The sequence below is a fragment of the Eulemur rufifrons genome, chromosome 17, assembly GCF_041146395.1.
Source record: "Eulemur rufifrons isolate Redbay chromosome 17, OSU_ERuf_1, whole genome shotgun sequence".
Classification (NCBI taxonomy): Eukaryota; Metazoa; Chordata; class Mammalia; order Primates; family Lemuridae; genus Eulemur; species Eulemur rufifrons.
Window position 1 is genome coordinate 614089 of NC_090999.1, and position 24746 is coordinate 638834.

Below are 24746 nucleotides of genomic sequence, written 5' to 3' on the forward strand. Positions count from 1 at the left end.
GCCCCGCCCGCCTCGCCCCTCCCCCAACCCCGACCCCCGCCCCCGCCCCGCCGCCTCGCGTGCCCGCCGAGCGCCGCCCACTTCCCCGCCGCCGCGCTGTCACGCGATGGGGCCGCGGGCTTCGCGTGCGAGCCGAGCCTCCGCCCCCGCGCCGCCGGCCCGGGCGAGACGCCAGGGCGACCGCGGACCGCGACCCGCGCGGGCGGGCAGAGCCGGCAGCCCCATCGCAGAGCCGAGTCGCGCCACCTGCGCTCCGGCTCCTCTCCCAGCCCCCGGCTCATCCGAGGGTCGCCCTGGGAGGGGGCGCCCCTGGGCTCCGTGGGTCCTGGTGGGCAGCAGGTGTCCTTCCGGGGAGCTGGAGGGAGCTGGGAAGTCACTGTGGGCCCACAAGGCGCCTTCCAGGGAGGACGGCCCCAAAGGCCCAGGGCTGCAGACGCCCCTGCATGGCCACCCACCGGCCCTGCCCTGTCTGCAGGAAGGGGCAAGCCCCGGCAGTGGGGCGCGGGGAGAGCCCCCCAGACCCCCGCGAGCAGACAGCATCCACCAGCTGCGTGCGCGGCTCCCGGCAGAGCTCAGGCCACAGGCCAGGGCTGCCCACTCCGAGAGGAACAGGCCGCGCCGGCTGGGCCCAGAGCCGAACCTGGGCCTGGGCGTCCGCTCACTCCTGCCGGCCCCTTCTCCCCACCCTGCCGGCCCCCGCTGCCCACCCTGCCGGCCCCCGCTGCCCACCCTGCCGGCCCCCTCTCCCCACCCTGCCGGCCCCCGCGGCCCACTCTGCCGGCCCAAGCTGCCCACCCTGCCAGCGAGTGCTGGAGCAGCGGCACGTTTGGTGGCAACGCACCGCACGGCCCGTGGGCTGCCCCACCCTGTCACGCCACCCGCCGGGGCCTGCCATGATGGAAACTCACGGTTCTAACCTGAGGTCACGCACCCTGCTCCTCCACAGCCCCTTCCGAGAGTCCCCCAGACACCTCTGCCCGGGAGCTGGACGGAGCCCCAAGGAGCCTGCGCTCACATCTCCCAGCACCTGTTCTCCCGGGAGCTCCCCTGATCCTGGACCCCTGTGCAAGCAGAGCGAGAGACAGGGTCTCCCAGGGAAGGCGGGGGAGGTGGGGGAGGTGCTGGGAGGACACAGGCCCACCTCTGACCTCTGCTCCCAAGTCCCAGCTGCTTCTGCAAACCCCTTGGCAATTTCCACATCAAATTAAAGGACCAGAACCTCATAGTGTTCAAACATTCAAACTCTCCCTTTGCTTCTCAAAAACTGAAAGATAAATGGTTTTGCTTTCGAAGATGAACCCATAAAACATACATCCCGGAGGAAAATGCCACTGAGTGATTCTTGGTGGCTACGCACTGAAATGCCTCGTGGGGCAGTTACCTCCTGGCCTGGCCCGTCCCGGCCTCGGCGCAGGGCAGGGTTGGAGGAAACACCCGAGACCGCCTCGAAGGCGTCTGTGCGGACAGGCCAGCTCCTCTCCAGCTGCCGGGCAGGCAGTTCTGGAGAAGCAGTCGGGAGCGCCGGCGGGTGACAACGACTGAGAGTGGAGAGGAGCCCACCACGCCTGGGCAGGCGCGTGCGGCAGAGGACGGCCACCCCGGGGGCGCGTCTGCAGGCCCCTTCATCAGCAGGGAGCCGTGCTCCAGCCTCGAGAAGCAGGCGGTCGGCACTGCTGGGACAAGGCCACCCTGTCAGGCTGTCGGGGCAGGGACCAGGACGCAGAGCCCTGGAGAGCCCCCAGGCCTCCTAGAAGACACCGACACCCGTGGGGGAGCAGAGCGCTGTTCAGACCCCCCCCCCCCGTGCATGTGGGGCTGGGGCTCCCGCTCCGTTCACAGAGAACGGCTTCCTCCCTCCCGGGAAGGGGGGTGAGCACGTCTCACCCACGCCGAGAAGGTTGGGGGGTCCTCCCTTCCCTCAGTGTGCAAGCCAGGGGGGCTCATCCGCTTCCCAAAAAGAGAGCGTCTGCCCAAGGCGGACCCTGGGACCACACGGTGCAAGCCAGCCGGCAAAGGCGGGGTTTCCAGAGCAGGCTCAGTGCAGGGACGCAGGGATGCGTGTGGCAGGGATGCGTGTGGCAGGGATGCGTGTGGCAGGGATGCGTGTGGCAGGGATGGCGTGTGGCAGGGACGCGGGTGGCAGGGACGCGGGTGGCAGGGACGCGTGTGGCAGGGATGGCGGGTGGCAGGGATGGCGGGTGGCAGGGACGCGGGTGGCAGGGACGCGTGTGGCAGGGACGCGTGTGGCAGGGACGCGTGTGGCAGGGATGGCGGGTGGCAGGGACGCGGGTGGCAGGGATGCGTGTGGCAGGGATGGCGTGTGGCAGGGACGCGGGTGGCAGGGACGCGGGTGGCAGGGATGGCGGGTGGCAGGGACGCGGGTGGCAGGGACGCGGGTGGCAGGGATGGCGGGTGGCAGGGATGCGGGTGGCAGGGACGCGGGTGGCAGGGATGCGGGTGGCCCCCGGCCAGGTACTTCACTTCCTGTCACCCCGTATGAGCCAGGCGAGCACCGACAGGTGGGAAGCAGGTGAGGAGGTGCAAAGGGAGGGGCAGCGACCGACCGCAGGCTGCGGTGGGAGGGCCGTGCTGCTGTATGCCGGGAAGGGGGCTGGGGGCCACTTGTCACCGCGTGTCCCCACAGGGCCACTCTGCAGCTTGAAACTTTGAAGACGGGTGCCCACGAGTGAGTGTGGGTGTGTGTGCACACGTGGGCACGTGGGTGTGTGGGGGCTGCGTGTGGATGCGGCGTGTGGGGGCTTGCAGCAGCAAGAGCGGAAGAGAGGACCTGAGAACTGTTGGCGCAGGACCACGGGGAGCCCGTTACCCCACGGGGAGCCCGTTACACTCGCGGGATCCCGTTACACTCGCAGGAGCCCGTTACCCCACGCGGGAGCCCGTTACCCCACGCGGGAGCCCGTTACACTCGCGGGAGCCCGTTACCCCACGAGGGAGCCCGTTACCCGCGCGGGAGGCAGCGCTCGGGGCAGCGGGGGCAGGGCGCGCGGTAGGAAGGGCCCCGCCAGTGGCCTTGGTGTGGGCGCTGTGGGCTGGAGGGGTCAGAAATGCCATTCAAGGCCCCAAATCCCGTAGCCAAGACAAAGCAGGAGAACAAATAAACGTGCTTATTTCACACACACATGACATTCAGAAATCAGGGCACAGTCCAAGACGTATGTTGCATCGACTTACTGCATTTCCCATGAAAAGAACTTAGAGATTTTTCAAAATGCACCAAGCTATAGAGATTTCACACTTCCATGCAGCTCAAAAAAAAAAACAAAAAAAAAAACCATAAAAATGTGTTTCCTCTGAGCCAGCGAAGACCAGGGAGGCGGCCGCTGGCACTGCCCACGCATTTCTCTGGCCGAGAGGATGCGCCTCTGACCGCTTTCCGGGGTCTCACCCAGGAGCCCTGGGGTCTGCGGGGCCGCCCGTCCCACGCCCGTCCTGCAGAGGACATGCACCCCTGCCTTTAAACCCGGTGCTATCGTGGAAGATGCACCAAAAATAGCTCTTTGGGGAAAGACTATCTGTGCACATGGTAGGCCCACGTTCTCTCCGTGATGGGAAACATCTGGCACAAGCTCTGTGGCCTTCTCGCTGGGTTTCGACACATCACAGGAAAGGGCACCGGTCAAGCTGAGCGTTCAGGAAACGATTTGTGACACAACTTAAAACAGGGCTGGTGCTTTTTAAAAATCAAATATTTACTCAGCTAATCGATGCAGGCACGTGGTGTGAGGCAAAGGGAGAGACAGCACACAGGACCTGCCGGCCTCACCCCAGGCATGCTGCCCTGGCCCGAGCCTTCAGACAGGTGTGACGCAGGTGACACACCCGGGAGCGGCGGCGGCGGCAGTCCCAGCGGACGTTGGTTTGCCGGTGCAGGCGCCGGCCGAGTCCTGTGCCGCCCACCTGCCCTCCCGTGGAAGGGCTGCCCCGCCCGCTGTCACGCGTGTCTGGTGCGTCTGTAAATACTGAATCTATGAAGTCACATGACCGAGACTCTGTAGACGACACCGTCTTGGCCTGCCTGCCAGTCACCATCACCTTCAGTTTCCTCGGACGCAGCAGTCACACGTCACCATAGGACCCGCTCCTTTCAGAGTCCTGCTGTATTCACCATCAACAGACACAGCCTGAACCGCGTGACAGTCCCGGCGCCCTCTCTCGGACCCGCTGCACGGGGACTTCAGAAGGACGGCACTCACACACCCACGCCACGGGCCTCACACCCACAGGCCACTCGCCTCTGCAGCGCCTCTTCCTGCCTGTCCCCGCCCTGGGGGCACAGCTGAGAACAAGAGGGACGAACTGGCAGGAGCTAAGTGTGAAGGAGGAAAACAGGGCAGGGGCCGGGGGAGGTTCTGTCACAGCCTGGGGCAGAGGTTGTGATGTGGAGAGTGTGGCCAGGGGCCAGGTGCGGTGGCCACACCTGTAATTCTCAGCGCTTTGGGAGGCTGAGGCAGGAGGATCACTTGAGCCCAGGAATCTGAGGCTGCAGTGAGCTATGAGGATGCCACTGCACTCCAGCCTGGGTGACGGAGCAAGACCCTGTCTCTAAAAAAAAATGTGGCCAGGGAAGGCCACCTGAGGGGCCCGGTGGGGTCCTGGCTCGCAGGACTACAGGTGTGCTGTAACCAGGACGGCCTCTCTGAGCAAGGCCCACCTCCCCTGCACAGGCGCCACTGCCGTCGTGCCCCGTCTAGGACCACCCAGGCTGGCTCACTGCGGCCCCCACAGCTGCCGCTGCCCCCTCCTCTGCTCCCCGACCCCCGTCCTGCTGCCCAGACCAGCATCTGTGAGCGGGGTGGGCGTGACGGAAGAAAGCGTTAGCCATTCCTATACGAATATTCTCTTCTCAAAAGGACCCGGTGCCCGAAATTGCCAGGTGCACCTACAAGCATTGAACGTGGCTCGCCGCACCAACACGCATGTGGACACCGCGCTCTCCGGGAACACGGCTGCTCTGCAGGCCCCGTGTGCCGGCGACCTCCCGCCCTCCCCCCGCCCTGCTGCTCCTCGGGACGGCTCTCCAGGCACCAGCTGGGACCCCCACGACTCACCTTAGAGCTCATGTACTGCTTCCTTGCAACTTTCTGGTTTGGGTTTTCTTTGCTCCTTCTGTTTATGTTTTGTTTTGAGACAACGTCAAACTCACAGAAAAGCTGTAAGAACAGTGCAAAGCATCCCAACACCCTCTGTCCACAGACACCTCTTAACAGTTTCACCCACTGTCCCAACAGCGTCCTTTTAGCCAGGGCTGGTGCCGGGCTGCTGCCGTGCCCGTCCACGCCGCCCTGCTCCCGCCGCCTCTTGTCCGGTCCCGCCTCTGCGTGGCTCTGACGACCCCCCAGACCGTCTGAAGGTCGCAGGCCAGTTCTGTGCAGGCTGCCTTCACCGGGGTTGTCCGCGGTCCCCTCGCGCTGAGACCAAGGCTGCTCACCTTCAGCCGTCACACCCCCAAAGCGATGCCGCGTCCCACTCACACCTGCTGCAGGGCGCGACCGCGGCTCGCTCCGTCACCGTCACCGGCAGGTTAAATTCCGCCCTGTAGGACGGCGCATGCCGGTCTCTCTGCCCTGAGCTTTCCCCTTGGCATTCACCAGTGACAGACAGTTTGCACAGGGCCACAAAAATCCCATTTCTCACCACGGATTTTAGCGTCCACTGATGTTTCTTGCTGAATGGTCACTGCAGAGGTCACCAGATGGTGACTTTGTAATTCACCCTTCTGTCCACAGTCACGTCCCTGGTCACCTTTACTGGCAGCGCGGAGCTTTCTGTCACTGCCTCACTGGCGTGTGTCAGTGTGGACGCACGACCTCCTCCCGCATCCACCGCTATCGTCACGCGTTTCAACGCTGACGCTGTCCCAGACGCGGCCGGTGGAGGCCCCTGCACGACGGCGCCTGTGTCCTGTGTCCCGTCTCCTCGCCCCGGGCCCTGCCTTGCTTTCTGTGCGAGGGGTTTGAAGCTTGTCTTGTGCTTTTCCTTCCCCAGCTCTGGAAGGACCCAGAAAGGCCCAGCTCCCCGTGGTGGGGAGGGGCTTTAGAGACCGAGGTCTGAGTGTCCGCTGTGCGTGCGGGGGGCCAGGGCACAGAGCTAGCACGTGTGAGCGCACACACGTTTAGATACACGTTCACGCCTCCATGGACATACGCGGAAAACTGTGAGTTCCCACCAATACCTCCCATTCCGACCCACCGCAAGACTCAGTACAGAGTAAAATTATTTTTCTTTCAATATTTGGAAGAAATCGCTTTAAAACTATCTGCGCCGAGATTTTCTCTGTGGGAAGACTTTAAACAAAAGAATCAAATTCTTAAGTGGTCATGTGACTATTCAGTTTTTGTTTCTTCTTAAGTGACTTTTAATAAGCTACACGTTCTAGGAATGTGTTCATTTATGTTTTCAAACTTCAGATTTACTGGCATTAATTTTTTCATAATTAGCTTCCCTTTATATTCCTGATACTGTTTATTCCTTTTTCCCTGGTCAGTCTCACCGGATCTTCATAAAGTCTGTTGTATGTTCTGTTACGTTCCTTTTCTATTTCATCAATACCTTCTATTTCCTTTCGTTGACTCCTTTTACTTTACTGTTCTTTATCAGAACCATTTAAGGGAATGCTTTGCTCATGAACTTGCAGCCTTCTGTACATAAACACGGCATTTATTTCTAAGGGTCGCTTTGGCTACATGCACGCGTTTTGATTGGTAAATATTTCTGTTACGTCATGTTCTCTCTGTGGACCTAGGAGTTGTTTATGGGGTGTTTATTTCCAGACATGATATGAGGATTTTCGAGGTACCTTCCTCTCATGTATGTCCAGCTCATCTTCACCGAGGCCCCCCCCCAACCTCCCACCTGCCGCAGCCCCAGGTGAGGGTGGGCAAGAGCCTCACGACTCACAGTCAGAGTTCTCACTGTCTCGCTGGGGCCGGGGGCCTGAGGCCACGTTACTGGGAAACACTGAATTACCTAGAAGGGACCAGAAAAGTCCTGCGTTATCGCCGTTTCTCCCAGGGGCAGAAGGGGGTTTGCGGGCAGATGTGAGAAGAAACTCGACGTTCTCTGGCGTCCTCAGCCTGCGGTCTTCACGTGTCCGGGGGAGACCGCGTGAGTGGGGGACTGAGTTCCTGCTCTTGGTCTCGGCCAGGTTGTCTTCAGGAAGCAATTAAGAGGTGAGACAATGCAGTCAGCCCACAGAACCACCAGGATGAGGACGGTGCTCGGGAAACGTCCTCGAGGACCGGACTGGAGGCGGGAGTGGCCGCATGTCAGGGCAAGCCGGGTGCTCTGTCCTCTCCTGGCCCTCAGGCACACAGAAATACCCTGAAATGACTGACAACCAGCGTGTCTTCCCTGCCTATGCCCCCAAGGGGATGCCGCCTTCCAGGAGCATCTGCAGTGGAGAGGCTGGGTGGGGAGGGGCTCGGCCACAGTCTGAAGGGCACATGCGCCAAGGACCAGCCCCGAATGCTCCATGCGCAGAAGAGAAAGTGACCCCAAACCTCCTGCTGTGCCAGAGGGGCTCGTCCTAGTCTTCTAGGGCTGCCAGGACAAAACGACTCGAACGAAAGAAATCTATTTGCTCACAGTTCTGGAGGCTGGAAGTCCATGATCAAGGTGCCACCCAACTTGGTTTCTGGGGAGGGCTCTCTTCGTGGCTTGCAGACAGCCGCCTTCTCACTGTGTCCTCACACGGCCCTAAGCAGAGTGGGCTCCTGGATGTCCCCTGTGAGTCTGCTAATCCTACCAGGTCACAGCCCCACCCCTCTGCCCTCGTTGACCTCAGTAACTCCCTCAGGGCCCTTCTCCAAACAGCCGAACTAGGGGTCAGAGCTCCAACATACGAATTTAGGGGCACACAAACACTCAGTCCATAACATTCTACCCCTGGCCACCCCCAAAATTCACGTCCTCACATGCAAAACACATTTATTCCATCCCAACAGCCCCCAAAGTCTTAACTCATTCCAGCATCAACTGTGAAGTCTGAAGCCAAAGTTTCATTTAAATATCATCTAAATCGGAAACCCGTGAGGCCCAAGGTGCCATCCATCCTGAGGCAGAACCGCTCCCCAGCTGCGAGTCTGGGAAACCAGACCAGTCATGTGCTTCCAAGATACATGGTGAACTGGCGTAATTCCCGTTCCCGAGCGAGAAATCGGAAGGAAGAGGGGTGGTGAGTCCCAGGCAGGTCTGACACCTCGGGAGGCACATCTGTGAGTCCTCGGGACTCCTGCTCCGCCCGCAGGCCCGCCTGGAGCGAGGAGGAAGCAGCCTGGGGGGGGACCCCGCAGGGCCAGGCCGTCCTCACTCACCACCCTCAGGGCTGCTCTTCCCCTTTCCCGGAAGATGAAGCGAGTTGGCGGCTGACCGGCTCCGTCACCGGCCTGTTCCCTTTAGTCCCCACGGCAGCGACTCAGCCGGTGTGATCCCACCCGGACTCCGGTCTCTGCTGAGGTGGCAGATTAAATTCGTGGTTGACACCGTCAGTCTCTGTCCCGGGGCTGCTCAGCCGCACCCACGGCGCTCTCTCCAGAACGTGCCTCCGTGTTCCTCAACACGCACAGCCTGAGGGTTTCCCAGAGCTTCAGGCTCTGGGTCCTTTTCTCTAACAGTGGCTTCCACTTCCCTGTCCTCTCACGTTCTCCGCGAGCGGAGAGGGGAGCCGGGCTGCACCTTCCGCACCCGGCTCAGAATCCTCCTCGGCTGAGGGTCCCCTCCCCAGCCCCACGCTGCCGTCCTGGACGCCGCGGCACGCGCAGCATCTCTCTGCCACCTGATGACAAAGACCGCCTTCCTCCAGCTTCCGGAACGTGTCCCCGTCTACGTCCGAGCCCGGCCCGCGGCCGGCTTTGACGGTCACGTTTCTGCCGCCGTCGGCTCACCATGGAGCACGGACGCTGAGACGACAGAGGCTTTTTCTCAGCACCAAATCCCAGTCTGCCTGCACTGCTTCCCGTGACACGCCACAGACGGGGGCTCAGACCGGGGCTCGTCTCCCCACAGCGCTGCGGGCTGGAAGCCGCGACCGAGGTGGCCGCACTGAGTCCTGGGAGAGTCTCTTCCCGCGAGTCCCCCAGGCCTGTCCTTGGTGGGTGCCGGGAGTGGGGGCAGAAGCCCCGCCTCCTCTAAGGACACCCGCCCTCACGACCTCACTTCACCTTAATCACTTCCCTAGGGGCCCATCTCCAAATACAGCCACGCTGCGGATTAGGGTCTCAACACTCCACACGAACTCTGGGGGGCACAGGCGGTTCAAGGGTCATCAGGGAAAGGGAAAGCCGCAGTGAACGCTGGAAACAGGTAAAATGAGGCTTAATAACCGCACACTCTTCAGTGCGGGGTTTACAAGTCCTGTGACATGCCACCAAGCGAGTGCTCCCATGTGACACACCCAGGACACACCCTGCCCCCCACGCTGGGGGGAAGCAGACCTGCCCGTCCACCCCCGCGGGAGTCCAGGCCCCGCAGGCTGCACGACCAGCCGTGGCCCCGATGCCACCGAGGGGTGAGCAGACAACGGCACTGCCTCACGGGAAACACCCCGGGTTTCCAGAGTGGAGGCTGCGCCTCCTCTTCCCCCCGTTTTGCTCTGAGGCGGTTCCCCCCCTGCGCCCCTCTCGCCAGCGGCAGCAACGCACATCCGTCTGCCAGATCAACGTGCCCGTCCCGACGGGCCAGCGGGTGGACACGGTCACCTGCCAGGCCTGGGAGGGCCCAGGGCCCTTGCGGTCAGCGCCCTGAGGGTCTCCGCTCCCGGGTGCTTTTCCTCGGCTTCTCGGACCCTCCTGGATCCCTGCTTGGGTCCGGACCCCCAGGCTGCGACGCAGGCCCTCAGGGGAGGCGCCCGTCTCTGCACCACTTGCCTCCCCTTTCTTGAGCCCTGAATTCCCCCTTTTATGAACAGCAGAATTAACAGGAGTGGAAAATCCCGACCGTAACAGGCACCTACAGAAGAGGGTGGGAGTGCGGAGTCTCCTAACCTGCCAGTGGCAGTGTCCATCGAACAAAGACGAGATTGGCTCCCTGCCCACGGAGCACCCGCCCACGGCAACACCAATCACCAACCCACGGCAACACCAAACACCCGCCCACGGCAACACCAATCACCAACCCACGGCAACACCCATCACCCGCCCACGGCAACGCCGAGCACCCGCCCACGGCAACACTAAACACCCGCCCACGGCAACACCGATCACCCGCCCACGGCAACACCGATCACCAGCCCACGGCAACACCGATCACCCGCCCACGGCAACACCAAACTCCAGCCCACGGCAACGCCGATCACCCGCCCACGGCAACACCAAACTCCAGCCCACGGCAAGACCAATCACCCGCCCACGGCAACACCAAACTCCAGCCCACGGCAACGCCGATCACCCGCCCACAGCAACACTAAACACCCGCCCACGGCAACACCGATCACCCGCCCACGGCAACACCGATCACCCGCCCACAGCAACACCAAACTCCAGCCCACGGCAACACCAATCACCCGCCCACGGCAACACCAAACTCCAGCCCACGGCAACGCCGATCACCCGCCCACGGCAACGCCCATCACTCGCCCACGGCAGCACCAAGCACCCGCCCACGGCAGCACCAAGCACCCGCCCACGGCAGCACCAAGCACCCGCCCACGGCAACACCAAGCACCACAAGCAAACTTTCAGGCCCTTGTCAGCCTCTGAGGTTGGACTTGCCAGTTCATGTCCTTCCTGAAAGTGACTTTTTATGGAAGTTTTAATGAAATGATAATAGCTCATCTGTTTCTGAGCCAAGAGGCATAGATTAAGGTCCAATATTTATAGCTTGACTTTTTTCTAACTACACAGCAGAAATGAATTCAGGGAGTTTTTAGAATTTCCTCTAAAACGTACAGCTTGAAGGGGGTCACGAATTTTCAGATCTTTGGTAGAAAACAAAAATAAGTGATAGAAAAACCAACAGGTTTATTATTTCACCTAACGGTGGAAGTTACAACGCTCTCATAAAGCCTGCGGAACACCAGGATTCATTTTACCTGCAGCCCAAGCGCGAGCCTTCACACGGCAGTCGGCCAGGCAGACACCGGCGTCCGCCTGCGTCAGCGGGGTCCGGCAACGCCGTCACCCCGGGCGTAGAGCCGGTGGTAAGGCTGGAAGCTCCCTCTGCTTGTGTGTTAAGAACTACGCATCCAGGTGGACACTCGGACAGTCGTCTGGACTTGCTGGAAACGTCAGAGTTCAAGCCTTTCTGGGACTGTCACGCCCAGGCCTGGCCGGGCACAGCGGGACCCGTCCAGAACGGAAGTGACTCCGGCCTCCCTCCCAGCTCCCAGCCAGGAGGCCACGTCTCCACGGGCACGTCAGGGAGAAGAAGGCGAAACAACCACATCTTTGGCTTGGGACAAAACCTCCCCACGGTGCAGCCCCAAGCCTGGCCTGGTGTCCGACGGGAGGGTGTGGGTGCCCCCCTCGGCGCACGGTCAGTCACCGAGGAAGCTGGGGACCGCCGAGCCCACACGCGCCATCTGCAAAGGGCGCTTCACAGAAGCAAGGCTGGAGGACCTTGTCCTCAGTCTGTCCTGGCGCCCCACGCGTGGGCGAGTCCAGGTGACACTCCTGGGAGCCACCCCCTGCACACCTGCCAACACCGCCGGTCTCCGCGGCACACGGAGCTCCACAGCGCTGGAGCTAAGCGTGACCACCAGGCTGCCGTGGGCCTGGCGCGGCCCGGGCCTGGGGTGGAGATAAAGGTATGAAGCTAATACTTTTCAGTATAAAATCAGAAAACCTGGAAAGTGAAACTACAACTTGCTGTAACCTCACCAGAGACAAGCGCTGTTGACATTTTGTGGTATTCAATTCCGGCGGGGTCTAGGCCGGCCAGGACCTAGGGAAAAGGTCCACGGAGGCCCTCGCACAGCACGCCGAGTCTGGGGACAGAGGGCCTCTCCCTAAAGGGACGCAAGGAGGGCACCCGTGCGGCACTGGGCACCTCAGTCGGCACGTGCAGAGGCAGCGCCCCAGCCGGCCGCCCACCCGGCTGGCCTAGAACAGCCCTCTGACCCCACTGCTGGAGTCCCACCCAGCGCGTGACTGGATTTCTGATTTTAAAAGTAGCATAATTCGAGCCGCTTCAGGGCACGTCACCTTCAGCTGCTCCTTAGAGCACAGAGGGTGAAGCAGCCTCACGCCCACCTTCCAACGACAGAGGCCGCACAGCCGTGAGTCTGCGGGTTTTGCGGAGCCCTCAGAGATCCGAGGTCCCAGGGCGTCCCATAACCAGGGATCAAAGAAAATACAGCCCTTCTGAGGACAGACAGGACACAAGCCAGACACTGGGGACACCGGTGAGGAGAATTCAGATAAAATTCTGAATATGAAACCCCTGGTGGACACGGGATGGGGATCTGCCTCTCCAGGGCCCTTGTGGGAGGCTCCCAGAAAACGGGGGCAGGGTCTGGGGGTGGACACCGGCCCCACCCCTCCTGCTCCCCCAGACAGAGCTGGCGTGCTGGGGGAGGGGGCGGAAAAGCCGGTGCTTCCAGGGAGACCAGAGCGCAGGAGCCCCTCCCCACCTGCAGGCGGAAGGAACAGGCAACCGCAGCTGCCACCGAGGAGGGGCCTGGCCCAGACCACGGGGCACACCTGCTCAGCCGCTCGGCCTCCTGACCACTCCCAGTCCTGCCTCCGCGAAGCAGACCCTCAGTCCCCGGGGTCCCTGGGCTGGGGGGACCCCAGCGAGGCCCTGCAGGGCCAGCCCCTCCCAGCCGAGCTGCGGCTCTCAGCCAGCCCTGGGCCAGGGGCGTAAACCCACCAGGAGCGCGTTCCCACCTGACGCCAGAGAAGGGCCACGGCCCTGCCAGCTCCAGCAGGGCCAGGACTGCCCGCGAGTCAGCCCACGCAGGGAAGGGGAGACAGGGCCGCGCCGAGCCACCAGCCCCGCTTCCTCAGTCACAGCTGGGCCCAGGTGAGACGCCGGAGAGACCCCGGTGAGACCCCGGTGAGACCCCGGTGGATGCAGGAGAGACCCCAGTGAGACGCTGGAGAGACCCCGGAGAGACCCCAGTGGACGCAGGAGAGACCCCGGTGAGAGCCAGAGAGACCTCAGAGAGACCCTGGAGAGACCCTGGTGAGACCCAGGTGGATGCAGGAGAGACCCTGGAGAGACCCCAGAGAGACCCCGGTGAGACCCAGGTGCACGCAGGAGAGACCCCAGAGAGACCCTGGAGAGACCCCGGAGAGACCCCGGTGAGACCCAGGTGGACGCAGGAGAGACCCCGCTGGACCCCGGAGAGACCCCGGTGGGCGCAGCAGAGAAACCCACCTTGGAAGAAGCTCTTCACCCTGAGGTAGCTGACGCTGAGGCGCAGGACGGAGAGCTTGTCCAGCTTGGAGGTGACGTCGGGCGGAAAGGGCAGCAGGCTGGCCAGGTGGTCCAGCTCGGCGTTGAGGCGGTCCCGGTGCCGCTTGGACGGGTTCGACTTGTCGGCCCCCAGGGCGGGCCGCCTGCGGGGGACGGGCTCAGTCAGACCCCCAGCACCTGCGCTCCGCGGTGGCCTCACCAGGGTTCAAGCTGCCACCGAGACGGCGAGTGCTGATAAGGACGACCACCTGCTCCTGAAGGGCGCACTGAAACGCCAGGAACGCGCGCCGTGAGCAGGTCACACGCAGGACACACGGGCATGACAGCAGGGCTCAGGGCAAGGCCGAGGGCACGACCCCAGCTGTGCTGCTCAGGCGCACTGTTCGACCTCTCTGTGCCACAGTTCCCTGAGGTGGGAGGAGGACACCGGGCCCCCAGACATCGGGCAAAAGCGTGTGTGTGGAGAACGCCACGTTCACTCAGCATCCCTCACGCTCCCCTCCGTGTCTGAGAAAGGCCCGGCTCATTCCAGGAACAATGAGCAGCTCCCCGCGGGGTCAGTGCCGAGGCCCCCCCCGGCCCCGGCCTCGCAGGCCCAGCCGGTCCCCCCAGGTGCCTCAGCTCGTCCTCCGCACGCGGGCGCTGAAGGGCTGAGGTGAGGACACCGAGGCTCCCCCCAGCACCGGACGGGACGCCCACCACTCTCAGGCCCCAACACGTGGCCGTACCCCACAAGCAGCCGGGAGGACCCACTCAATTCCCAATTCCCCTCTTGGCCCAGACCTGCCACACCCACAGCCGGGGGCTCCCGCCAGGGCTTCCCTCACGCCGGTAGAGGGGAGACGATGACCCTGTCCCCCACCCCGCCTCACCAGACAGGCCCTTCACTGTCTCTCTCATCTCTGGTGACCGTCCCCTTCACCTGACCCTCTCACCCCAGAGTGACCATCCCCTTCACCTGTCCCTCTCTCTCACCTCAGGGTGACCATCCCCTTCACCTGTCCCTCTCACCTCAGGGTGACCATCCCCTTCACCTGTCCCTCTCTCTCACCTCAGAGTGACCATCCCCTTCACCTGTCCCTCTCACCTCAGGGTGACCATCCCCTTCACCTGTCCCTCTCTCTCACCTCAGAGTGACCATCCCCTTCACCTGATGCTCTCACCTCACAGTGACTGTCCCCTTCACCTGTCCCTCTCACCTCAGGGTGACCATCCCCTTCACCTGTCCCTCTCTCTCACCTCAGGGTGACCATTCCCTTCACCTGTCCCTCTCTCTCACCCTAGAGTGACCATCCCCTTCACCTGTCCCTCTCTCTCACCTCAGAGTAACCATCCCCTTCACCTGTCCCTCTCTCTCACCTCAGAGTGACCATCCCCTTCACCTGTCCCTCTCACCTCAGAGTGACCATCCCCTTCACCTGTCCCTCTCTCTCACCTCAGAGTGACCATCCCCTTCACCTGTCCTTCTCACCTCAGGGTGACCATCCCGTTCACCTGTCCCTCTCACCTCAGGGTGACCATCCCATTCACCTGTCTGTCTCACCTCAGGGTGACCATCCCCTTCACCTGTCCCTCTCTCTCACCTCAGAGTGACCATCCCCTTCACCTGTCCCTCTCACCTCAGGGTGACCATCCCCTTCACCTGTCCTTCTCTCTCACCTCAGAGTGACCATCCCCTTCACCTGTCCCTCTCACCTCACGGTGACCGTCCCCTTCACCTGTCCCTCTCACCTCACGGTGACTGTCCCCATCAGCTGTCCGTTTTCATCGCTGCACAGAAACAACAACTGATACCTCACTCCAGACACTATCCACATGTGATCATCTAAAAGGAAAATGGCCGCCAATGAGGAGACCAGTCCACGGAAATGGGTGGGGAGAGCAAAGAGGCCTGTTATGGGCAGAATCACAGAAATTGGGCTGCCTCTCTGAGCAAGCCAACCCTTTTTGGGATCTTGTCGCATCACAGGGTTGAGACTCCTGCTGTTTCTAGGTGTTTTGGTGTCTTTTGTCCAGACGTTCCTTATTTTTCTATTGTGTTTACTTGTAAGTAAGCTGACAGCTTGCAGGTTGTAACCCTAAACTATCCCTTCAGAAACTCCGCGGCAAAAACCCCTCCGTGTTTCATTGTCTAATGACATAGACCGTAAACCAATCACGTAACAGTCTGACAGCACCAAACCCAGAAGCTCTTCCTTTTTTTTGGTTGAAATATAATTCATATAACATAAAAATAACTATTTAAAAGTGAACAGCACAGTGGCATTTAGTACAGTCACAAAGTTGTGCAATCCTCACCTCTATCTAGTTCCAGACATTTTTGTCACCCCAGAGGGAAACCCTTCCCCATCAGCAGTCTCTCCCGAGTGCCCTGCCCGCACAGTGTGGCAGCCGCCATCTGCTTTCTGTCTGCACAGATTTGCCTATCAAAGATGGCTCATATGAGGACAAACAAACAACATGTGACTTTTTGTGTCTAGCTCTTTCACACTGCGTGATGTTTTCAAGGTCAGTCCATGTTGTGTCCTGTGTTAGTTCTTCCTTTTGATGGCTAAATTACTTTCCAGTGTACGGACAGACCACACCCTGTTTGTCCATTCACCAGTTGATGAACATTTGGGCTGTTCCTCTGCTTGACTATTGCGAATAGAGCTGCAATAAACACTCTTCTGGAAGATTTTGTTTGAACACACGCTTTCAGTTCTCTCGGGCATATACCTGGGAGGGAACCGCTGGGTCATATGGTAATTCTACACATAATTTTTTGAGGAACCACCCAAGAAACTGCTTTCCACAGTGGCTGCCGTGCCATTCTGTGTTCCCACCAGCAATGCACAAGGGTTCCAATTTTTCCACATCATTATCTACAGATGCTATTTTCCATCTTTCTATTATATCCATCTAGTGGGCATGAAGTGATATCTCTTTGGGGTTCTGATTTGCATTTTTCTAATGACTTTTGATGTTGAGTATCTTTTCATGCACTTGTCCATTTGTATGTCTTCTTTGGAGATACGTCTATTTAAGTCTTTTGCCCATTTTTAAATCGGGTTGTTGTTTGTTTTTGAGTTGTAAGAGTTCTTTACGTATTCCAGATACTAGACCCTTACTCGATATGTGACTTGCAAATATTTCCTCCTATTCTGTGGGTTATCTTTCCACCTTCTGGGTTTTTCTTAACGTGGCACCCACCCAAAATTACTCAAGCGCTAGTCAAAATGTAAACAGGCAGGAGAAGCTGGGGATAAACTGAGCCGACTGTCGTGTGCACGGGCACTCCCGGGACAAAGGAGAGGCCTCCCCAGAAGACAAGGGGGAGGGCAGAGAGGAGGACACACACCAGGGAGATGGCCGACATGGCTGATGACAGTGGGGAGGCCAGCAAAGGGGAGGGCAGACCACAGAGACGACACAGCAGGCACCTGGAGAGACCCACCTGCAGGTGGGCGGCACCTCCATTCCGGGCGGCAGGTCCACACGGGGCTTGGCTACGGTTTGACTACTGGGCCCCTCCAGAATGCATGCTGCAACTTCATTCCCAATGTGGCGGTGCTGAGAGGGGGGCCTTTAAGGCCTCCGCCCCCGTGAATGTACTAATCCATGCATGTGTTAAGGGGTTGACGGGTTATCATGGGAGGGAAACCGGTGGGTTTATAGGCAGAGGAAGAGCGACCCGAGCTGACGCAGGAGCACGCTCGGCCCCCACCATGGGATGCCCTGCGCCCCCCTGGGACTCTGCAGAGAGCACAGCAGGAAGGCCCTAGCAGAGGTAGACCCGACCTTGGACTTCTCAGCCTCCGTAACTATGAGAAATAAATTGCTTTCCTTTATACATTTCCCAATTTCTGGCAATCTGTTAGCACCAGAAAACAGACTAAGATAGGCTTTGTCCTCAGAGGTCACACCTGTCCTCCTCGCCTCCAGCCCGGCCCACTGCTCCATGTACCCCACCCCACCCTCACAGACAGACCTCCTGTGTCCTGTGCAGTGCACACCTGGGCCCCAGCTCAAAGCTCACCTCTGTCTAGAGCTCGGGGAGAAGTACCCCTGCCTCCCCCTGTAAGGTGGGGCCAGCAAATGGGCTGAGCCCCTCCCACCCCCGGGCAGTCCCGTGTGGGAGGGACCATCGCGGGTGTCCCAGGAGCCCAGCTCAGCAAACGTGGCTTTATTCCTTCAAACCCCCCGGAACACTGACCGGCTCTTGCTGCTGTGCTGCACCACCCCCGTCTCCACCCTGGCTCCGAGACGCGGAGTGAAGACCCTGCACAGGTGGGTGGAGAGGGTGGGGGTAGCCGTCGAGGAGCCACGCGGAGAGAAACACTCCTCTGTGCTGGCGTCAGGCGCCTACACGGAGGCTCGGGGAAGAGGCTGCAGTCCGGAGCCTACACGGAGGCTCGGGGAAGAGGCTGCAGTCGGGCGCCTACACGGAGGCTCGGGGAAGAGGCTGCAGTCGGGAGCCTACACGGAGGCTCGGGGAAGAGGCTGCAGTCGAGGCCAGGGCAGGACGCACTGGGGACGGGGGGAGCCCAGCCCACACCCAGGAGCAAGACCCCGGCGTGGGGACAACAAGCCAGCTCAGGGGGAAGGAGCGTTAAAGAGGAAGCCGTGAGGCACCAAAATATAAAATACCTGTGAATCAATCCAACAAAAGACACCCAAGACACCTAAACCAGAACTGTAAAATATCGCAGAGAAAAGTTTGGAAAGACCTAACAAATAGAAAGATACACCACGTTCTTGGGCTGGAAGATTCAGTACCGTTAAGACGGCCATTCTCCCCCCAGACTGGCCTATAGGTTCGGTGTAGTCTCAAAACTCCAGCAGCAATTTACAAGGAGATGCAAAGGACCTCGAACAGCCGATTAGAAGGGCGAAGTTGGAGGACGTATCCTACTGATTTTAAGCCTTCTCTGAAAGTACAATATTAAAGATGGTTTGGTTATTAGACAAAACATAGAACATAGATGAATAGAACAAAACAGAGAGTCTAGAAATAGACTTGCATATTTTTCATTGGGTCTATTCATTTGACAATTTATTTCACAAAGATACTAAGGCAATAAAATAGGAAAAAGAAATTGTTTTCAATAAATGGTGCTGGATCAACCGTATATCCGTGAAAACAAACGAGCATCAACTTTAACCTCACACAATACCAAAAAATTAACTCCAAATGGATTAATAGACCTCAATGTAAAACTACTATAAAACTTTACAAGAAAATGTGCAAGTCTCTGAGCCCTTGGGGCTGTCACAGGACTCCCAGAACACAAACGAACAAAAATTGATAAATTAGTCTTCATCAAAAGTTTTGAAAAAAATCTTTTGAAAGTCAATATTAAGAAAATGAAAAGGTAAATCAGAGATTGGAAGAAAATATTCACAAGGACTTGTATCTGGAATATAAAACGATACAACTGCTTTGGGAAACTTTGTATGTTCCTTAAAAACCTAAACATACACCTGCCACACGGTGGGCCGGCAAGCACACTGCCAGGTGTTTAGCCGGGAGAAATAAAAACACGCACCCATACAGACTTGCGCAAAGATGTTCCGGGCAGTTTTCTTTGTAATAGCCCAAACTGGGAATGACCCGAATGGCTATCCGCAGGGGAGTAAGCAAATTTGGGGTATCCACACAACAGAACGCTGCCCCGCAATGAAGAGTAAGCTGCTGATACAAACATGGATGAATCTCAGAATCATTACTGCAATTGAAAGGAGCGAACAAAATACTGTATTATTCCATTTGCACAAAATGCCAGGAAATGTAAATTATCCCCCGCTGCGGGAAGCACGTCAGGGTTGCCTGGAGACACAGGTAGGGAAGATGCACACAGGGCACAGGAAACTTCTGGAGGGATGGAAACGTATGTGACTTTGATTTTGGTGGTGCTCCAGGGCGAACACCACGTCAAACTGACCCAACCGCACACTTTCAACACATGCAGTTCCACTGACATCACGTACCTCAGTCACACCCCAGTAAAGACAAAAATGCAGAAAACGAAAGGGAAGCCCTGCAGTTTCCACGCTGTTATGGGTGAAGACACTGTCCCTGGTGAGGACTCTGAGGACCCCAGAGGACAAGACTTGGAGCATCGAACACGCTGATGTTGGCACAAGGCTTCACTCCTGGGAGAAGGCTGTGGATTCAGAATCACCCATGGCACCCAGATGATGGCACCCAATCTTGGGTGGACCAGAGGGAGGAGGAGGGTTTCCAGGGCCCAGCTCCTCTGCGCCCGCTGCCCTCTGCACCCAGGCCCGCGGGGGCCCCTCGGGAGCAGCTTCTAGCCCAGGAGCCAGCTCTTGTGTGTCTAGACCAATTCCGCCTCCGACGGTTCGCTCAGCTCCACTCTCCACAACCTTGATCACCCCCCCTTCCAGGTGAGCAGCTGTGGCACACACAGGCCCACCAGCCACCACCCGCCCACGGCGGAGGGCCGGACCAGAACTCCGCACAGCCCTCGGGTGTGGCAGGAGCCACAGCTGGGACAGCCGATGCCGGCAAAGCTCACCCCCCAAGAGGGGCTGCAGGATGGGTACCCCTGTTCTCACCGTCAAAAACAAGGAATGTTCTGGTCTCCAGTTCCCCCGGAGCATGTCCCTGTGGGGGTTCACCGTCCACGTGCACACACCTGGCAGCCCCTGCGTGGGGATGGGCCGGGAGCCCTCACAGAGCCCACACCTGGACAAGCCGGCCCCAGTGGCCTCCCTGCACCTGGCCGTGGCACGTCCGCACACACTGCAGGACAAGCAGGTGCCGTCGGGGCGTGTGTGTCCGAGTCTGAAAACATTCAGTGGCCGTGCAAGTAATTCTACTGCCCTTTATTGCCCCGCAAACCACAATTATTTTGTCTTTTTTCTTTTCTTTCCACTTTTTTTCCTCTTTTCCCAAGTGCTCGAAAACTTTAAACTTAAACATATGTATTTTAAAGATTTAAAGATTGTATTAGAAGAAATAGCCGGGCGCGGTGGCTCACGCTTGTAATCCTAGCACTCTGGGAGGCCGAGGTGGGCGGATCGTTTGAGCTCAGGAGTTCGAGACCAGCCTGAGCAAGAGCGAGACCCCATCTCTACTAAAAATAGAAAGAAATTATATGGACAGCTAAAAATATATATAGAAAAAATTAGCTGGGCATGGTGGTGCATGCCTGTAGTCCCAGCTACTCGGGAGGCTGAGACAGGAGGATCCCTTGAGCTCAGGAGTTTGAGGTTGCTGTGAGCTAGGCTGACGCCACGGCACTCACTCTAGCCTGGGCAACAGAGTGAGACTCTGTCTCCAAAAAAAAAAAAAAAAAAAAAAAAGAAGAAATAATCAGAATATTCTCTTATAAACTTGGGCCAGGGAAGATTTTCCTAATTGTGATGTAAAATTAATTAGCCACAAAGGTAAAGATTGATAAATTCAACTTCACAAACATTCCATTTTTTTCTGCATGGCAAACAACACCTTAAGTAAAACCAAAACCGGGGTAAAGTATTTGAAACCCACTCAAGAATTAATTTCCCTAGTACACAACAAGATCCTGCAAATCAAGAAGCACAAAAACAATCTAACAGAAACATGAGCAAAGGATACACACGCAGTTCACAGCCAAGGGAGAGCCCTCAAACCTCACTTAGGACAAGAGAATGCAAATTAAAATGACCAAAGTCTGAAGGGCGCCACACGCCAAGGCGCGGGGAAGGGGCCCTCCCGGGGCCCCGCAGGGCACAGCCCCCGACGCCAGGAGTCTGGCGCCAACTGGCCAACTACGGACATCGGACATCGCCCGCCTGACTGAACGACCCCACTTGTGGGCGTCGGGCTGGGACGCGGTTTCGCTCTCCCGCAAGCTAGTGACCTGTCGCTGTCTCACCAAGGAGACTTGGGACCCCGGCCGCGAAGGACTCACTACCCACGCACGGCAGACCGCGTGTGCCTCAGCGTGTCTGTCACTGACCCTGTGCCCCCAGTCCCAGGGGTGACGTGGAGGGTCAGGCTGCTGCTGCGTGTGCAGCTGGGGACACTGGGCTTAGGGAACCCTGCTCTTCTGCAGCAACAGCAAACAGGAGGCCTCACCTGTCGTCCAAGGCCGCTCGGGGCAAGTACGGCCGAGACGTGGCCGGGGAGGCCTCGGTGCACCCGACACAGACAGGCCAGCTTGCCCAGCACCAGGCGGGTGGCGCACACAGCCTCACACACACACACACACACAGCCTTATACACACATCCCCCCCCCCACACACACACAGCCACACACACACACACACAGCCTTATACACACACATCTCCCCCCCCCACACACACACAGCCACACACACACACCCTCCACACACACACACAGCCTCACACACACACAGCCTCACACACACACACACACACACAGCCTTATACACACACATCTCCCCCCACACACACACAGCCACACACACACACACACACACAGCCTCATACACACACACCCTCCACACACACACACACACACACCCTCCATACACACACACACACACCCTCCACACACACACACACACACACACAGCCACACACACACACACACACACACACAGCCTCATACACACACACCCTCCACACACACACACACACACACACCCTCCATACACACACACACACACCCTCCACACACACACACACACACACACAGCCTCATACACACACACCCTCCACACACACACACACACACACCCTCCATACACACACACACACACCGCCTCCACACACACACACCCTCCACACACACACACACACACACAGCCTCATACATACACATCTCCCCCACACACACACACAGCCACACACACACACACACACACCCTCCACACACACACACACACACAGACACACACACACACACACACACACCCTCCACACACACACACCCTCCACACACACACAGCCTCACACACACACCCTCCACACACACACACACACACCCCCTCCACACACACACACACACACAGCCTCATACACACACACAGCCTCACACACACACCCTCCACACACACACACACACCCTCCACACACACACACACACACACCCCTCCACACACACACACCCCCCTCCACACACACACACCCTCCACACACACACACACCCTCCATACACACACCCTCCACACACACACAGCCACACACACACAGCCACACACACACACCCTCCACACACACACATCCACACACACACACCCTCCACACACACACATCCTCCACACACACACACCCTCCATACACACACATCCTCCACACACACACACACACACCCTCCATACACACACACACACACCCCCTCCACACACACACACCCTCCACACACACACAGCCTCACACACACACCCTCCACACACACACACACACACCCTCCACACACACACACACACACCCTCCATACACACACACACACACCGCCTCCACACACACACACCCTCCACACACACACACACACACACACAGCCTCATACATACACATCTCCCCCCCACACACACACAGCCACACACACACACACACACACCCTCCACACACACACACACACAGCCACACACACACACACACACACACCCCTCCACACACACACACCCTCCACACACACACAGCCTCACACACACACCCTCCACACACACACACACACACACCCTCCACACACACACACACACAGCCTCATACACACACACAGCCTCACACACACACCCTCCACACACACACCCTCCACACACACACACACACCCTCCACACACACACACCCTCCACACACACACACACCCCCCCTCCACACACACACACCCCCCTCCACACACACACACACACACACCCTCCACACACACACAGCCTCACACACACACAGCCACACACACACACACCCTCCATACACACACATCCTCCACACACACACATCCTCCACACACACACATCCTCCACACACACACACACACACAGCCTCACACACACCCCCCCTCCACACACACACACACACACCCTCCACACACACACACCCTCCACACACACACACCCTCCACACACACACACACCCTCCACACACACACCCTCCACACACACACACCCTCCATACACACACACACCCCCCCTCCACACACACACTCACACACACACACCCTCCACACACACACACACACACACCCTCCACACACACACACACACACCCTCCACACACACACACAGCCTCACACACACACAGCCACACACACACAGCCACACACACACACCCTCCACACACACACATCCTCCACACACACATCCTCTTTCACACACACACACACGCAGCCTCACACACACTTACAGCCTCACACACACACAGCCTCACACACACACAGCCTAACACACATACAGCCTCACACACACACACACAGCCTAACACACATACAGCCTCACACACCCTCACAGCCTCACACACACACAGCCTCACACGTGCACACACAGTCCCCAGGGATCGGTCCCCCCAGGGCGGGCAGGGCCCCAGCCGTGTCTGTGTCCTGCGAGCTCCACCCTCTGACTGCACCTCCCGAGGCCAGGGGGTGCCCAGCCCGCAGGGTGTCCCCCTATCGGTGTCCCCAGCCACCCCCGCCCCTACTGGGGGACCCTCCCAGGGCAGGACCCTGTGCAGGAAGCCCGCCCACTCTGGTGTGCCCATGTTGTCCTGAAGCTCACTTTTTTCCATGAAAACACAGACTCTCCCCCTCAGCAAGGAAGAGGGAACACAGAAGACGTGATACGTTACTGTTTCTGGAGGGGCTTCCTCCTCTTCCTCCCCGCGTACGTGCACTCAGCCGGTGGGATCATGGTCCTGGGCCCTGGAAAAATGGGGCGTCAGAGTGACCTCAGCAGACCCAGTGAGCCCGGCCCCCCGCGGGGTCCCTGCAGCCCACTCTCCTCCCCCCCAGTGGCCTCATGGGGTCCCTGCAGCCCACTCTCCTCCCCCCCAGTGGCCTCATGGGGTCCCTGCAGCCCACTCTCCTCCCCCCCAGTGGCCTCATGGGGTCCCTGCAGCCCACTCCCCTCCCCCCCAGTGGCCTCAAGGGGTCCCTGTAGCCCACTCCCCGCCCCCCCAGTGCCCCCCCCCCCCGTGCGGTCCCTGCAGCGCACTCAGCCACAGACGCAGGACGAGGCCCACCTGCCCTGCCCAGCACCACGGGGGAGGGTCCGGCCCCTCATGCCGTCCCTCACAGGGACCCAGCACTCAGGGGGCATCACCGGCCTGTGGGGCAGGGACCCCCTCAGTGCCCAGGGCCACACCGCGCCCCTGCCTGCCCACCCTGCTCTGTGGAGCCCCAGGGTCTCGTCCTCTTCTCCTCCTTCTTCTCCTCGGAGCCGGAGCCCTCGGTGGCCCTGGCAGCCTTTCCCTCCTGCAGGCAA

General features: G+C 59.1%; 1 protein-coding gene across 2 annotated transcripts in view; it reads right to left on the reverse strand.

Annotated features, from left to right (window-relative positions):
* AHRR (aryl hydrocarbon receptor repressor) overlaps window positions 1-24176 on the reverse strand; it is a 55058-nt gene extending 30882 nt beyond the window's left edge. The window contains exons 1-2 of one of the 2 annotated variants that reach the window (XM_069492748.1): window positions 24112-24176; window positions 13336-13517 (exon numbers count right to left, since the gene is read on the reverse strand). In XM_069492748.1, the coding sequence (XP_069348849.1) occupies window positions 13336-13517; window positions 24112-24173 (244 nt within the window). In that variant the 5' untranslated portion in view covers window positions 24174-24176. Of the gene's footprint in view, window positions 1-5069; window positions 5841-13335; window positions 13518-24111 lie in introns of those variants that run through there. The other variant, XM_069492747.1, reaches the window with a different exon arrangement.
* Between the last annotated feature and the right edge of the window lie 570 nt (window positions 24177-24746).